Source organism: Scleropages formosus, chromosome 17, assembly GCF_900964775.1.
Source record: "Scleropages formosus chromosome 17, fSclFor1.1, whole genome shotgun sequence".
NCBI lineage: Eukaryota > Metazoa > Chordata > Actinopteri > Osteoglossiformes > Osteoglossidae > Scleropages > Scleropages formosus.
The window spans coordinates 15,764,355-15,781,713 of NC_041822.1; the positions used below are offsets into that span (position 1 = coordinate 15,764,355).

A 17,359-nucleotide genomic window follows, 5' to 3' on the forward strand; every position below is an offset into this window, starting at 1 on the left:
GCAAGGATACTGCAGCAGGAGGTGGGACTTATACATGTAACTGTTGGGTCCAAAGGCAGTAGCGCTAACCACCGTGCTACCCTCTATTCAACTTTTTTTTGCAGGAAAGATGACACAAAAATGAGAAAGGGACAAACCAGCTCTATAACCAGCTATCATTTCCCTTATAGTTATACAACATTTTCTTTACTCAAGACAATGTATAAAAATTCTTACATTCAGACAATTAAATGACAGTTGGTTTGAGAAATGGGTCTGGTTAAAGTGCCAGTTAACCATAACAATGTTAAATACCACTGCTTTACATCATATGCTGCCATTTACAGCTGACAGTGTATCTCAAAGGTACAGGCACTACCAAAACCTTAAACTTATTTTCCCCAGTGATACCTTCCACCCATCCATCCATCCATAACTGTCTGTCCAGTGCAGAGTGTTAAGTGGTCCAGAGCCTACCCTGAAAGCACAGGGGTACGAGGTAGGGTACACCCTGCACAGGACACCAGCCACCACCCCATAGATTCCCTCACACATAAACACACTTTGGGCAATTTAGTGATACCAGTCTGACCTGAAACACAAGTCTTTGGACTGTGGGAGGAAACCAGAGCACCCGAAAGAAACCTACACCAACACCTGGAGCACATGCAAACTCCATACACACATCCACGAACGTGGAGGCCGGCAGCTGTGACAAACTCCAAAACATATAGTTTATTACAGGAGCGGGACAAGGCGGATCAGGGATGTCTGCGACACGTCCTTGCCATGGTGATTGGCGGGCTTTGTGAACGGTCACTCCTGCCGCAGCGATCCCAAGTCCGCGGCCCTGCCACTGGAAACGGGATTTGTCCCACCGGCGGTGCTAAACTCCCCAAATGCATGATGGAAGCGTCTTCACAAGTTGGCCCGTATGAATGAAGCACCACGGCCGGACTCACTGCCGCGGATGAAGACCCGTGTAAGGAATACTCTTCTTTCTTTTTATTTCATAGAAATAAAAATTTACAAGATGATCACCTTGCACACACACTTAGCTCAAGAACACAAGACATTTGACAATACAAGTGTGTGAAATGATAACTATTTTTTTATTGCCTTCTAGGTTCATTTATCTTATTCCCACACATGTGACATGATAGCCACTCACTGCCACTGTAACTTTCAGCCAAGGTGCTATATAAAACAGCACTGCGTTTGCACCTTGTTGTAAGTTCACATACGCAGTGGGCTACAGGAGCACGACAACGGTCTCCTTCGCGATTCCTTCGCCGCGTGACCACGGCTCCGCGTCGAGAGGTTCTCAACCAAACTTGCTGGAGGCGCGCGAACCGACACACGGAGCGGGGAGGTGGGACGGGAGACGCACCGATCCGGGATCAGTTTGTGGCACATACGGGCGGCACGCGCTCCCCAGACCGCAGCGTGGCTGTGACATTCCTACACCTTTATCCAGAAATATGTGCTTAGTAATGAGGGAAAAGTAATTTTAGACGCCAGTGTCACTACGTTGAAATTTAAAACAACAAGGTGAACTTAATACGTGCTTTTCCTACGTGCGTTTTACCAACTCCGTGTTTGTTACATGATACGATTATTCGACTTTCTCCAGTGATTCGTCAGTAATTATACTGTACATTGGGAGAAGTTGGACGTCGGAAAATTTGGCACGAGCCTGTGCGGCACTTGTGTTCGTTTTGGTTGAGGAGAGCGGTAACAGTGCGTGTCGCGGAAGACTGGGCGGCGCTCCTGAGTCCCGCTCCGCTGACCGCGTTTGGTTGGATTTGCAGTCAGTTCAGCACAGGAGAGGAGGGGGGGCGCACAGGATTTACCCTGAGTGTGTATGGAGAGAGAGAGAGACAGACAACGGAGGGAGGGAGATGCGCTACGAGCGAGCGGAGTGAGCAGAGTGCAGTGCTCAGATTGATCGGGGCAGCAGTGAGACGCTCGCTCGGGCCAGGACGGCTTACTCTGCTCCACCAGCAGCGGCCCCTGCACACACAGCCCCACGACCGGCGCCCCGGACACAGCGCGCATCCCGTTGGACTTTAGCACCACTTTCGCTTACTTACTAACTCACGCGCTCGGAAAGAGTCCCTCGCGCCGCCTACCCGCGTTCCCATTTTAATTCGACTTTTATTTATCTTTAACATTTGTAATACAAGAGTGCGCAGGTCGTCGGCAGCGCAGCGGAGGGCAGGACATCAGCAGCAGAGAGGCCCCGTTTCCAGGCGCTGTCGCCGGGCGGTCGCTCCGGTGCCGTTTTTCTTGGCCACTCCCCCCAGCGGACTGTCGGACCCCCAGAGCGCCACCATCGCGACCTGGATGGATGGGCATGGGGCAAACAGGACGCTGCTGCCCCGGGGCTGAGCGCCTCCTCCGCCCGCCGCCACTGCTCTCGCTGCTCTGCGTGCTCACGCTCTCCGCGCGGCTCCACATCGGTGAGTACGCGCCTCGCGCGCCCTCCTCGCGCTGCCTCACAGGGGCTGTTCGCACTTCTTAAACTTTTCCGAGGTCGCCGCGGCGCCTTGGGTTTCCGACTCCACGGATGGAGACGCGTAGCTCCAGCTGCTTGCGGACCCGTGCAGCCAAACCGCACGTTTCCCTCAAATATATATATATATATATATATATTTGTCCTTATTTCGGTCCCCGTGGCGTGTCGTGTGTTGCGGTCCCTCCTCGCGATGTTCGCGTGCATGCATGCTTCGCGTGTGCCTTTGTCTCGTGTCGCGGCTCGCGAATACCGACGAGGTCTCGTTTCTGTAGCTATGATCATGTGTATCGTTGCCTTTTCGCAAAATAGTGCTGAGTCAAAGTCGCATGAGAGAGAGCAGAATGAGTCCGACCGCGTGTAAAAAGGGGACGAAAATGAATGTCGCCAAGCGGTTCGCATTTATTATTTCTCTGCTTTTTAATTCAGATTTGCGGAGAAGAGTTGCGGTGTGTGAGAGAGAGAGAGATGTGTGGTGAAACCTGTAACTTTTACATGATACCGTAATTTTTATTTTTTTTAAACTTGTTGGCTTAATTTTTTTGGACAGGATTTTGTGAAGAAAGTGACATGAAATGTGTGTTTTGGTGCAAGTCCTGCAGGGCGTTTCTAAACTCTCAGCTCCATCATCGTTCACCGCCCAAATACCTTCAGTCAGTGGTGACAGAATTCTTATAAGTTGCAAACCTGTCCCCCCCCAGTTTAATAAGTGTGTGTGTGTGTGTGTCTCGCCAAGCCGCAGCAGTAAGAGTGAGCAGGAACATGGTATTTGACAGTGAAACACAGTTCCTCTCACTGTTCTGAGTTGATACAACTCGACCATCTAGTCACTATTGGTGGTGTTTCGGTTTCCTTCAGGAATATCCCCCCCCCCCACCTTTATTCTTAATTCATTTAGATGTGTCATGCGTTATGCATTTTCAGAAGGACTCCTAATTTAATGAAATGCCGAGGGAGTTTTGGCGTTCACGCCTGGCCTGCGTTTCTTCGAAAACCGCAGGGTTCCTGTGAATAAGATACATGGAGGGAGAGCGGTTGGACTGGAGGGGTTCAGAGGGCATTCCCATTCCCATTCCCGCTGCCATTGCCATTCCGAGGCTGAGCTGGACACTTGGCGGGGAGGACACGTCATAACCGCACATTCGGGGTCATAGATACAAGGTCCTTTGTCAGGATGCATCGAATTCCCTCGGCAAAGAACCTGGAACCCGGAATCCAGCTCTGCCATGACTGAGTAGTCACACCTTGATCGTTAAAACACGGTCCTGGTCCACTGGACCTAATGCACTTGAGTGCTCTTCACGTTTTCCTGGAGAATTCCCTGAGATTGAAAGGCATGAGTGAAATTAGTGTCTAGTGTAATATGGCCAAAAAAAAAAAAAAAAAAACTTTTATTCCTCAGGAGGAGCATGTTTGGATGTAAAGGGTTCAGTGCTTCACTGTGTCCCAGGAAATGATTTTTCCACATTTTGAAATGTATAAAATCATGAATTGCTTCTGGTGGTAGCCTACGTTTTCAATGTGGTGTTCAGGAGTTCGCTGTGGAAAAGGGCTGGCAGCCGGAGCACGGTAGAGCATGTGGAAACCTTTGTCTCCTCCTTAAAATTGTGAGGGTACCGGGTGCACACTTGTACCTTCATGCACACATTAGTGGTGTAGGAAGGCTGAATGAGTTTTTGTCACGTTTTGTAAAGATTGCATCCAGTGTAATTTTTAATTTAATTGTAAGACAAATCCTAAAGCATACTTTAATCTAGAATTAAAATAAAACTGCTTTCACCTTGAGTAGATTTTATTAGGGATGACATTAGGGTGTGTACATATCTTTTCAAGATAGGGAAGGGAGAACTACTTCACTAAATTACGAAATCAAGTTAAGCTTTTTTTAAAAAAAAAAAAAAAAAATTAATCACATGAGCATGCTGAACAGTGTGGCTTTGCTGCTGCATGTACTCCCATCTGAGGTTTTAAAGCATAAAAATTGGAACACTTTTTTTTTTTTTTTTTTTTTTTTTTTAAATCTGGAAATAACAGAAGAGGGCACAATTTTCCAAGTTGCACAAATATTGACAGTCTTAAGCAAAAAAGCATGATTTAAGTTGCAGATAACAAGACAAGTGTGGAACTGTGATTTATCCTCCGTGGAAAATTTAAACATTTAATAATTATGTTGGTATTTATTTTGTATCCATTATATAAAGTCATGATTGCTACCACACCTGTCTACACAGAAAGCTTTAGTGTTTCTCTCTGGATAGCCTCTTCGGTGTTTTTAATGCTGCTTAAAATGTAGGCTCTAAAATGAATTGTTTTAAAAGCCACTTGTGCGGACGAGTGTGGGGCTCTGACTGACACTTCACGTCTCTGAGCCGCTTACGAAAACAAGCCCACAAAGAAAACTTTACAAATTGCGATGAAAAGGAGCTGTTTGCTGAAGGGTTTCGGGCTGGGCGGAGTGTCCCTGTACAGAGGAATAATCTATTCTCCTGTTTGCCAAAATTCCCCACGCTTTCAGTTAACCCCTAACTCGTCCCAAATGCGATTTTGGCCCAGAGGTTTTGTCGGGATACCGTTAGTGTGTCAGTGGAGAAGGACGTGCGAACGTCAAGCCTGAATCATGGGTGTTAAAACTGCGAGTTGTGAACATGTCTGCTTTGGCTGAATTTCATGTTGTGAAATTTTTCTCCAGCAAGGAGAACGAGGGGAGCTCCCTCGGGGCTGATGGCCCGGCTATCCCACAGGGCAGACTTGAAAATATATATGTTTTTTTATTTTTTAAATTCTCTGCCTACTTGTGTTAGGGGTGTGTTGTGTGTTTCCTCACTGTGCTGCTCTCTGGCTTTCACCAAGGCACGAAACTCATGCTACTGGCATAAAACGAAATATGTCGCTCTCTGTGTTTTTCCCACTATGACTTTAATAAACTTTACCAGTGGGGAATTAAATTGGGGGGCTGGGGTAAGGACACACACATCTTCCCTTTGTTTCTCGCACCTCGGCCTCGTTTCAACTGCTGCGGCACGCAGGAAAAGAGAGCAAAGCTCAGCCGGAGCACCTTGAGCTCGACGGCCCGGGGTTGTGATTGTCATTGATCTCTGGCTACCTGTTGTTAAACGAAAGTTAACCAGTTCGCAGCCGGGCTGTGCTGAGCCTGCGAGGGTGTGTCACCGGCAGTGGAGGAACAATGGCCGCTTCTGTCTTCCTCCTCACGCCGGGTGTGTAAATAAGGTCGTTCTTGGAATTACAGCTTCGTTACAACTTAATTCAAAGGTTATACAGATCAGTGGATAAGGTTTTAAGGTTTGTGTATCTGTTGTTGCACAATTGTGAAAGATCATTGACTTTCATGGACACAGGAGGCTGCTGAGATTGCGGAGTGCTACAAGAAACACTTCTTTCTGGATGGCTGGTCATGATTTTTTTTTTTTTTTTTTTTTCTTTTTTTGTTGATCCTGCCCCCTTCATGGTGGAAACGGTATCCAAAGTGCAACATCTGCATGGAGATTCAACGCGGAGCTGCCGAATTCTAAGAGTAGCTGCTATGTTCTGTTGCCGTATGTGATCTTTAGTGATACACTGCCACCACCTGGTAATGTGATCTGCTGGGGGTCCTCTGTATTGAAAGCGAACGCCATTTCTGCGTCCGTCAGCATCCGCATCAGATCCATTACGACGAGTGCGTTGCTGTTGCCTCCCGTTGCTCCCTCGTGACTGCGGGTGAAAACTTTTTTTTTTTTTTTTTTTTTGGTTCTCGTTCATTGCTTCACCCTTTGAGCACAAAATAAAGGGCACAACCCTGACAGTCCATCTTTTGACAGACCGCTGTTTGATTCTTTGCAATGAGGCGGATGCAAAGTCGAGCCCCGCTGATGATTTTTTTTTTTTTTTTTTTGTGAACTGCGTGGTTGACAAGGACAGGTTACATGGGGGAGTGCGAACTGGAATTTTGTTACTATGAAGATGCGGTCAGGTCTTTGACAGCATCTTTTCACCTTCCAGAATTTGCTTGTTACACACGTTCTTACAACTTTGATGTATAAAATACATTCATGATCACTGGAATCCGATGTGCTTGAAGTTTTCAGCATCTCTATATTTAGATGTATATTATTGCTTTAATAATTTGTATTGTTGATGCTGAAAGGATGGTCTCTCCAAGTGATCTGTGCGAATTGAGAAAGGTTTCATCAAGACCATCAACGGCATACAAAGGAGGAAGTTTCACAACCAAGCTGTCATTTAGCTTTGAATTTGAATATGCCCCAGCGTTTTTTGATGTCGTCTGCGATAGGGCCGTCAACATGTTGGATGTGATGAGACGGCGGAGAGCCGGGGGAGAGGAGGGACCGCTTTCATCACGCGTCGCGGCCTATGCCAGCGCCGTCGCACCCTGAGATTATATCAGCTGGGACTGCCTTGTGATTGACAGCAGGGGTTGAACAATGAGACGCTGAAAGGGTTTGGCAGCCTTTCTCTTTTTTTTTTTTTTCCAGCTTGGCTTCCCAAAAGGCTCGGATGTTTGCTTGTGCCTGGCAGTGAATTGTTTGATAACCAAATTAGCCCAAGCGAACGCTTGTCATGTGAGTGTGAGCTATTGGAATCCGATGGGGAGATGGGGAGATGGCGGTCTCTGCGCGTGTAAGATCCAGTGATTAAAGGTCCGTTAATGGAGCTGCCCGGCTCGGGATCACTCTGAGCACCTCGGTGTTAAGGGATCTGTTTCGGTGTCAGCACCGGCATCCCCTTAAAGTCTGTTTTCTGTGACTTTTTTTTTTTTTCTCCCCCTTTTTAATATGTAGAATAGCAGGCTCGGTATAACAGCATTTTTTTGTGCAGCAGAGATAAAAGTAGAATGTCACGAAGCATTAATTTGAGTTGTCCACTGTTTTATTTATGTTTTATTTTCAGTTTTTATTTGCTCGATATTTTCCAGATGTCTAACCTTGGCCCCAAGCAATGGAATGGCAACTTATGCAAAAATCATGCTCTGAGAGTTCATGTTTACAAACCATACAGGCATCTGAAATCCACAGTGGGTAAAAACGTAAACAAAAACGTGTTTCTTCTTTATTAATGTTTATTTTAACAAAAGTAAGCAGAGACGAGAAACTATGTACAGAAGTGCCCGGGAAGAGCTGCGGTTTCAATGTTTTCTAAGATAAGGGCGTCGTGATGGCAGGGCGCGTCCCAGTAGGGAGGAATAACAAATGGTTTGCTTGAGGTCACTCCAAAGAATCGTGATGTCGAGACCTTAGTTGTCCTCACTTTGGCTTTATTAATCTTTGCCGCTGAGCATGTAAGGACAGTGCTCCTCTAGTGAGACCGATTCAAAAAATGTGTTTCTTAAGCAGCAGCATTGCATGTTAAGTATATATCCACACATCAGGAAAGTGACTAAAAAGTACTAGGGTATTCTTTTCGGATCCAGGCGTATGTCTGAACGTCATTTATTGTGTTGCCTGTCTCAGGAAAGGCTGGACGAGGAAGGGTGGAACAGAGAGGCCTGATGGTGCTATCAAATCCAGGCTTATACCCACGCGTGGAATCGGCCGGCAAAACCCTGGGCGTTAAGAACAGGGAATAAAAAATGAGCAAAGTTTAAAAGAAAACAGAAAAAAAACTGAACGAAAGCAATTCAAAGTTAATCTCTTCCTGCTTGTCCCAGTTAGAAGTTTCCTTCTACCAAAGAAAGGTCTATAAAACTTTCTTCTTCTTCTTCCTCCTCACCTCTGAGATAGTGAAGTCGGTTTGTTTTTACACTTTTCAGCTCCGGTATCCAACACCCCGGAGTCTATAGCCTTTATCTCCGGGCTTTGTCGAGCTCCACTTTAAATCGCTGTGGAGATTATCTTGCTTGTGCGCCGAGTTTTATTGCTCTCATGTAGCTTCTTCCACAGATAAAAGGCAATTTTACACCCGTATTTAGAACACCTTGTAAATATGAAGGCTTTAGTGCTGTTATCAGCAGTGAGATAAAGTGGGTCCAAGTACTAAAAGCAACTCTTGGCTTCTTCCCATCCAGGCCCTTTCGCGTTGCTCGCGGATGACGGATGATGCGCGCGCTGTCGGCTCGCGTGGGCGTGGGTGTCGTAGTGGGAGGGGCTTCCGGACGCGCCAGTCGATGCCTCGTACGCAACGTTAAAGGGCTGTAGAGGAGCTGGACAGAGTGAGCTGGATGCTGATAGCGTAAGCAATCAGAGTTGGCATTTCTCGAAAGGAAACGTGTTTATTATTCTTAACCGTTGCTTAGCTAACCCCTGGCGTAAAGCAACTTAAAATCGGAAGTTTGTACGCTTAGCTACGTACGATTATTTACCCGTTTATCGGTAATTTTTGCTTTATAAATGCCAAAAGGCAACGGGACACACAAGCTTAGGATGAGCACTTTAATTTTTATAAAGTGTTTCGCCCTTTGCCTCCATCGGTGCGCGAGTACGGTTACGAGAGAAATGGAATATATGAGGTAGACGGGCGGTTTCACCGCTTACGATGTCAACGTTCGTAGAGCAATACCTGAATTTTTACCGCGTGAATTCAGGCTAAGTACCGTGCTGAAGGATTGTACAAGAGGAGGCTCCTGAAGTCATTTGCGTTTTTGCGTCATTGGTGGCTGCGGCGTTTCCCGCAGCAGTTGCGCGTTGCTTTGCCTCCGGTCTTGTGACCGCGCTCTTGTGACGCTCCGCCTCCCGCAAGCGATGGCGGTTTTAGCAATGCTTTACAACGCCGATCGCCGCTGCGGCCGATACCGTGCGACAGTAACCGAGCACCCCCTGCCCACCTCTCCTCTTTGTCTGCCGTCTCCCAGGGGGCAGCCAGGTCCACGCCACGCAGTGCCGCATCCAGAAGTGCACCACGGACTTTGTGTCGCTCACCTCGCACCTGAGCCCCTCCCTGGATGGCTTCGACACAGAGTTCTGCAAGGCTCTCAGGGCCTACTCTGCCTGCACCCAGCGCACGGCCAAGAGCTGCCGTGGCAACCTGGTGTTCCACTCCGCCATGCTGGGCATCAGTGACCTCATGAGCCAGCGCAACTGCTCCAAGGACGGGCCCACGTCCTCGACCCACCCCGAGACCCCCGTAGAACCCTGCAACTACCACAGCCGGCACCATGCTTCGCGGGCGGGGGAGCACGCTCGGCCCACCTACCTCTTCTGCGGCCTCTTCGGCGACCCCCACCTGCGGACGTTCAAGGACCACTTCCAGACGTGCAAGGTCGAAGGTGCCTGGCCGCTCATCGACAACAACTACCTGTCCGTGCAGGTCACTAACGTCCCCGTGGTTGCGGGATCGAGTGCGACGGCCACCAACAAGGTCAGTTTTTTTTCGTTGCGCGGTTGCGCGTGGCTGTAATTTGACTGGCTTGTTTGTCGTTCCGATGCTTTAGGCATTGCAGCTTGAACTGAGAAACGCTCATGGATATGAATGGGAGAAACCGGGTTTTCTTCCACCTTCAGCTTTGCACCCACAACGGGTCAAGGAATTTAAGAGGTGACCGTAAAATTACCATTTAAAGAGTCAAAATGAAGTGAAGCTGGTGCATTTTGACATGATCAATTTAAAGGAAGTGAGCATTGGAGTCACTGTCTTGCTGTGGTCAGTCTTCGTCTCACCAGGACCCCGGTAAGAGACCTTAAAGCTCGATGCGAAGTGCGGTCTCCGCTGGACTGTGTCAAGGCTCCACAAACGGCCCGTTTCTTTGCTGCCGGCCGTCTTGTGGAGTGGACCGGCACTGAGCCCTCGAAAAAGCATCTCTCTCCATCGTTTGAGCCAGGGTGTGCGGAGTCCGTCGAAGTGTTGCCACGGTGACCAGAAAGCGGACGCAGAAAAGACACCTTCCGCGCACCCGTGCAAACAGCGGAAACGGGATGCCCGGCCAAACGCGGCACACACAAAAAAACCATGCTTTCAGGATGCGTGCATCTCCGCGAAGAGCGCGGTCACGTGCTCCCTAGCGTAGTGAGACACGATGAGTGGCGGTGACGGCGAGGCGCAGCCTCCCCTCGGAGGGGGTGACGTGTGTGCGCTCCAGGGCCGGAGAGGCTGCGTGTCGCCTGCTCGGCCCACTGAGACGGGACCATCGCCGGATGTCTCGGGCTCATTACTCATAGGGCGTAGTAAATTCCAAAGGGCTTGTACCGCATAACTGTACGTGTACCACGTTAGAGGTGAAGAGCTGCTCCGTTTAATCGTCATTGTTAACGAAGCCAGATTTGTGCTAATCTGCTTGACCTGCCCACTGAACATTTTGACAATTTTATGGCACACTAAAGAAATTTTACTGCACATTAGAAATTATTGATTTAATACGTGCTTTTATGCACAGCAATAGAGAGTTTAAAGACTACGGCTATAAATTCGGCAACACGCGGAAGTAACGAAGGCGTTGTGGTAGGATGCAGAGCTACAGCCGTTTACGTGCCTAAAATTAGCGCATTTCCGAAATCAACCCGCCAAACTTGGGAACAAGTGTTTTGCTTTGATTTTTATTTCTGTTTTTATGGGGTGTGTTCCTTTTTCTAAGTTTTCTTTCCCCTCCCTCTTTTCCTTTCTTTCTTGAGTTTGGTGATAAATGACCAGGAAATGGGCTGTTTGTTTAGCCTTTCCACTATCGAGCAGAGATTACATTTTGTCTTAAAATCGTAAGGTCTCCTACTGGCGTCCTGAGAACGAACATTGTGCTTAAGCAAATATTCGCCGCAAAAGGCAGCCAGAAATGTGCGTCAAGAGTGGACTGGATGACCGTTGAGAGCGAGCAAAGCCCTTCTCGCTTCTTTTTCTATTATGGATCCTGCCTCAAAACGAAGAGTAAAGTCGTGAGAATTTGTCACCCAGGCCGTGGCTTTGATACGTAGCGCTCGTGGCCACCATTTGTGGGCAAACCCGTTGCCTTGAAGAGAGGATTGCTCCAGCATGCCTTCTAACTCATTGTACTACTTACGTTTATTGCAACTTCATGATGCAAATCATAACTTCCACATGTCACAAGTACCAATTATGTCGGTAATTGCAACGGTAATTTATGCAATCGGTGTCAGCAGCGCTGGCTCTCGCTCTCGTCGGAACGGGAAAAATTGTGATGTTTTGACCCAGCGATGGGAAGCGGCGACTTTAATTACAGTATAAATTGTAGCGCTTGATAAGGCATTTCTGAAATTACTCCCATTCGGAGCGGCTTGCCGTAAAACCGGTTTCTCAACCTCAAGTTTCTCTTTTTCCAGTCCGGCCGTCATCGGGACGCGTCTTAAAGCGCGCTCGTTGGTCTTAGTTTTGCCGCTTCCTAGAGCGCATGGCTCTTGTCACATCTTCAATAAGCTGCGTACTTTTGTTGGGATTTCTGGAAGAACGGATGCATAGATGTGACTTAAATGAAGGCAGTTTGTACCTCTCTTCCATATTATCCTCAGAATATCTGTGCCAACCGTCTCCTACCGCTGTACTTCACAACATGAGTGTGCTGGGATTATGGTCTGGGCGGCTTGCTGCTTAGTTTGAAAAGTTTCTTTCCCTTTTCTTGAAAAGCAGCTGGAGACTGTCCTTCAGTTACGCACAAATTTGCGTGACTTATGCTCTCTAATCTCCGCACTTTGGTTGCCGCTGGATGTCATTTTGCAGGCTTCTGGAGTGTTGGTGTTGAGAAAAGCCCAGCTTCCTACACGTTGGCTTGTTGAGCTCTGCAACTAGACGATATTATTGTCTTAAAGAGGAATGGGCCACGTAGAATGAAAGATGCAGACAAAAGCAGAAAAACGATGGAAATTCAGCAGAAAAGCAGCCCTTTACATCACCTCTACGTCACCCGCACTGTTAGGAAGACTTCTCAACAGACAAGGTCGATACTCCAGGGACGGCTAAGTGCTGCGGAGTGGCCGGTGCGCTCGCTTCAGACAACGCATCAGCACCGGCTCGGCGGTCGCCCCCGAAGAATAACCCGCTCTTCCGAAACCTTCGCTCCTGGCCCTTTTTTTTAAATTTTTTTTCATTTATATAGATTTGACGTCTGTATGTGTATGAGTGTGCGGGCATCGTTTTGTTACATGTGTGCTGGAGAATCACCCTGCGCTGCATGCATTTATGTTTGACAGCTTTGTGATGAGTCCACTTGTGGCCAGTAGGTGGTGCCTCGGTTAGGGTTGCGTCCTTGTAATGTGGAAGCGGGTGGTTCGAATCCCAATCCTGCTGCTGTGCCCTGCGGCACACAAGAAGTAACATTTAAAATCCCGATAGCCCGATAACGGTACGAAGCAGTGTTAGGTCGGGGTGTAGTGTTCGTGTCCCGGTTGGGGCTGTTGCCCCGCAGTCCGAAGGTCCGAACTCAGAATCCCTCTCCCGTAGTGCCCTTGAGCAAAGTACTTACCGTGAGTTGATACAGTCAGAATTACCCTGCGGTATAACTGGGTAAATCATTGCAAAGCTGATTAGCTAAGACTGCAAGTCTCCTTGGACACAGGTGTCAGCTGAAGAGGATAATAGTCACTGAAATAATGACCACATCACATAAGAGTGCTTTTTAAAAAATTGTTCAGCTTTCAGGAGTTTGTTTCATATAATGTGTAAATATAACCTCGCTGTACACTGGTGTGTGTGCGCGCCCCCCCCCCCCCGTTAAGTGCTCAATTGATTTTGCCTGCGCTGCTTTTTGTGGCGGGACGCGGGTGCAAGAAAAAGCACAGCTCTCCGTTCTGGTCCCGTTTTGCTTTTTGCCACTGAAACAAGTAGAGCTCCTGCTCCCAGGTGAAAGGGCTTTATCAGGCGGCGCTCGCCGTGAGCGATAAATCCATGTCGACTTTGACCCGTCCGTGCGCAGGTGCAGACGGAACCAGGCAGCAGGCCGTAGATCTCGCCTCCCCGGGGCAGGCGGCCCGAGTGGCATCTATAAATTCTTAACCGTATTAATGGCCTCAAGTGGAGACCGTCAGCGATCCTTTCGTGGAAACAAGCAGCCTTCTGTTACCTGATTTACCAGGCGTGTCTGGGGGGTGCCAGCACCCTCCCCAACACACACACACACACACACACACGTACCTTGCCTACAACACCGGCTTGGTTTTCAGCCCAAATCGCATTGGAGAGGATCCTTGAGGCTTTGTGTTGTTTAAATGATCGGACTCGACTCGCTAGGTGTCGCGCGCTAGGCGTGACGCGAGCAAACGCACCTTTGCTGAGCGTCCGAGAGCAGCGTGCGGTGCCCCCGGCCGTCGATCCGGAGTGGGGGCTCGGGGCACATCTTTTTGCAAAGCACCTCTGTGTTTTGACCCGCCGGGGCAGGGACTGTTTCTTGTCATTGCACATAATTATTGGCACACTCTCTGCGACTGAGGGCTCTTTCTTAGTTCTGGGTCCTAATGACGACCCCCGCCCCCCCCCCCCCCCCCTCGCTCCACCCCTCAACCCCCCCCCAGTCGTCATTTTTCATCCAGCGGCGCTTCGACACAAAGCTGCCATTGAGCTCGGCGTAGCGCCGGGCCCCGCCGCTCGTTACTCAAACTTGCATTACGTCCGCTCCGAGCCCCGCAGTTTGGGTCTGCGCGCCGCAGCCGCCGAGCAAATCTGGTTAAAAAGTCATTTGGTCCTCAGGTATCCATCTTAAAAAGAAAGGGGGAAAAAAAACTAATTAAATTTGCCTTGAAATGAGCGCAGATGTGTGCGTTCGTATTGATTGATATCCCGTGGAAAATGAAAATGAAGATTCAGTGCTGCTCTTGGCTCCGTCGGACACGCAGGACGCGAACGTTGCCGGGTTTGAGGCCGCGGGGACGCGTCTCCGCACTTTTATTTATGCGCCCGGCTCTTTCTGAGCTGAGCGGAAAGCGCGGGGGTTCTGTCGCGCTGTTGCAGAAGCACGTGGAGTCGCAGGCCTTGGGGCTCCACCCTCGCTTCGACCCGGAGAAACTTAATTTCGGTCGTCGCTATCTTGAGAGATGCGACGTATTTATCGTTTTTATTCAGCACGTTTTCTCTCCCTCCGAAGTGACGCGTTTTGCGTTTTTACTCATCGTATACAGCTATGTGCCCACAGAAGGAACTTGGGTCGCGTGTCTCTTCTTCAACTTGAATGAGCACTTCTTGTCCGCAGCTTGAGTTCCTTAACCGCTACACGCCCTGCTGTTTGCAGCACGAGCTCTTAAAACACGCACCCGGCGTTTACCTTGAGGTTTATTCATTTGGCAGACGCTTGAAAAGCGACGTGCGGTTCTGAATTTAAAAAGTGCATTTCGCAGAGAGACGATCTGTGAAGGACAGATAGTTTGATCCCGGTGTTTCTGCTGACGCGCACTGTGCCAGTCGCTCTCCGTAGCAGAGAGTGCGGTGAATGCAAAGGAGATTGTGACAGGTGGTGTGACTCACATTTCTGTGAGAGAAGGTGGTCTGAAAGAGTTGGGCGTCGAGACCCCTCTTGCCGGAAGGGACTCGGCACGTCCGAGGGTCGGGGGGAACTCGGTCCGCCACGTCGGGCTGCAGACGGCGAACGCCCCGATGCGGAGGCGGTGGTGCGATGGCTATTCGTCCCTCACTCTGTTACGCTTCCTCCCCAGATCACGATAATCTTCAAACCGTACCAGGACTGCACGGAGCAGAAGGTGTACCAGGCGGTCACCGACGACCTGCCCGCCGCTTTCATGGACGGCACGGTGAGCGGCGGCGACAGCGAGGCGCGAAGCCTGTGGATGGCCGAGAAGGCGCCGGGGCGGCACGTCGAGATCCACGCCGGCTACATCGGCGTCACCGTCATCGTGCGCCAGCTGGGACGCTACCTGACGCTGGCCGTGCGCGTCCCCGAGGAGCTGGCCATGGCCTACGACGAGTCGCAGGACCTGCAGCTCTGCATTAACGGCTGCCCGACGGCGGAGCGCATCGACCGGGACGGCCACCTGCCGCTACCCGTGCTGGGTCTGCAGCAGCCGGCGGCGGCCGCTTCGCACCCCCGAGGCGCTCAGGGTCAGGCCGTGCCGCGCGGCGCCTCCTTCACGCTGGAGAGCGCCATGGCCAAGTGCCGCGAGCAGCTGGAGGTCAGGGACATATACTTCCACTCTTGCGTCTTTGACCTCCTCACCACCGGAGACGCCAACTTCACGTCGGCCGCGTACAACGCGCTCAAGGACATGGAGAGCCTCCATCCCAGGAAGGAGCGCTGGCACATCTTCCCCAGGGGACACGGCGCCCGCTCCCAGCCTCCCCTGCTGCCTCTGCTCCTCCTCTGCTTTCTCGTCGCCATGCTTTTGTAGGACCTTTGTCTAAGAACTCTGAAAGATGAAAATATATATATATGTGTGTCTATATATATATATATATTTAGTCATAATATATTGAAGAAACCAACAAACAAGAAAGAGGTATATGTGTATATACTGTGTATATGAAGGGAGAAAATGCTGAAAAAACCAACACTCCTGACTGTAAATATTATGTACGTTTTATTTTCAGGAACGCTGTACGTAGGGATTTTCGGTTTGTTTCCGGTGTTTTTTTTTTTTTTTTTTTGGTGACTTAATTTTTGTAATACCTCGAGAATGAGGGTGTTGTGACAAGCACTTTATTTTTTATTTTGCAAGCATGTAACAGTGTTCCTTTGGACCAGAGCTGGGGTCCCTCGGCTGTTCCCTTTCTTCGGGGTTCGGGTGGGTGGGGGTTCAGCCATTCGGTTTCTCCTCCTTTTCTGATGTTTGCAAGGCTCCTGTTCAGCCACTTCCAGCCCAGTCTCTAAGCGCTGTTTGTAAGCGGGCCGTTGGCCTCGGGTTCGAGCGGATGGGGACCCCCGCTGACGGTGGACGCCGTGTACAGTATCGACAAAAAAAGTAATTCTTTCCTCTTTTTCTGTGGGATATTTCTGCGCCTTTCTGATGAAGACCGGTGTGTTGATGCAGTCAAGCTGAATTTTTTTTTTTTTTTTCTTTTCTAAATAATATAAGAGACGGAGTGCTTTGTGTGAAGCATAAAAAGGAGCAGAAAGGCAATGTTTAAAGTTACACTGTACATATGTGCATTTTCCTTTAGGGCAGTTTGCGCTCGAGGCGTCTCGCCTGCCGCGGAGACGCAGGGAAGGCGCCCGCGGGATGAAATGAATCCGCAGCTCCGGCGGTTATGTGCAGCCGAAAGGGACGTGGCCGGAAAGCCGGTCGCCGGAAGCGCCGAGACGACTTCGGGCCGCACCCGGTGCGTTGCGGGACACGTGTTGGCGCGGTTCTCCCGGAGGGATGCGGCTTCTCCGCTGAGGACGGGTCTCCGGGACGGGCCAGGTGCGAACGCCTTGCTCTCGGCGCTTGAGAAGAGTGACGAGAGCTGGGCGCGGAAGCCCTTCTTAACTTGCACTTCCGCGCAACGCGGCAGGTTTTTCCTATCTTCGTTTAGTGTGTTGCGGGAGAGACGTTTGAACTTCAGGGTTTCCTCAGACCTTCGCCTTTACTTAAGGGGACAGAAGCACTCCGAAGATGTAGGTGGGATTGCGGAGAAGCGCTCGTCCTCCACTCCGTTCGGCACATCTCCGTTTCGTCTTTCGCGGCGACGCCTTGTCCTTCAACCTGTCGGCCGTCTTCAGGTCATACGCTCTCCCTCTGCTGGACTCCTTAGTCCGTAAGGGCCGGCGACTTGCTTACGGCAGCGAGTCCGAACTTGGCGCGGTACCGTCGGAACCCCCGCGAAGCCCTTCCCCGAGGTCCCCGAGGAGGAACTCGATAGATCTCCGAAGTTCTGTCTCCCTTTTCCTCGGACTCCTGCGAACCCGTCGATTGTCAGCAGGAGGATTTTGCTGTTTTGCATAAGGAGTTCTCCACTTGTTTTTCCAACCCACTTTATTTTACAACCAAAGAAGTCCCCCCCCCTGCTCGGATCTGTAGTACGCCAGTACGGTGTTGGTTTTTCCTCCTTTCC

General features: G+C 49.8%; 1 protein-coding gene across 1 annotated transcript; it reads left to right on the forward strand.

Moving 5' to 3' along the window:
- The first annotated feature begins 1,684 nt into the window (after positions 1-1,684).
- Positions 1,685-15,941, forward strand: rgmb (repulsive guidance molecule BMP co-receptor b). Its single transcript, XM_029259309.1, has 3 exons — positions 1,685-2,441; positions 9,300-9,805; positions 15,028-15,941. Exons 1-3 carry the CDS (start codon positions 2,330-2,332, stop codon positions 15,715-15,717), a joined length of 1,308 nt encoding a protein of 435 aa, XP_029115142.1. The 5' UTR covers positions 1,685-2,329; the 3' UTR covers positions 15,718-15,941.
- The last annotated feature ends 1,418 nt before the right edge of the window (positions 15,942-17,359 follow it).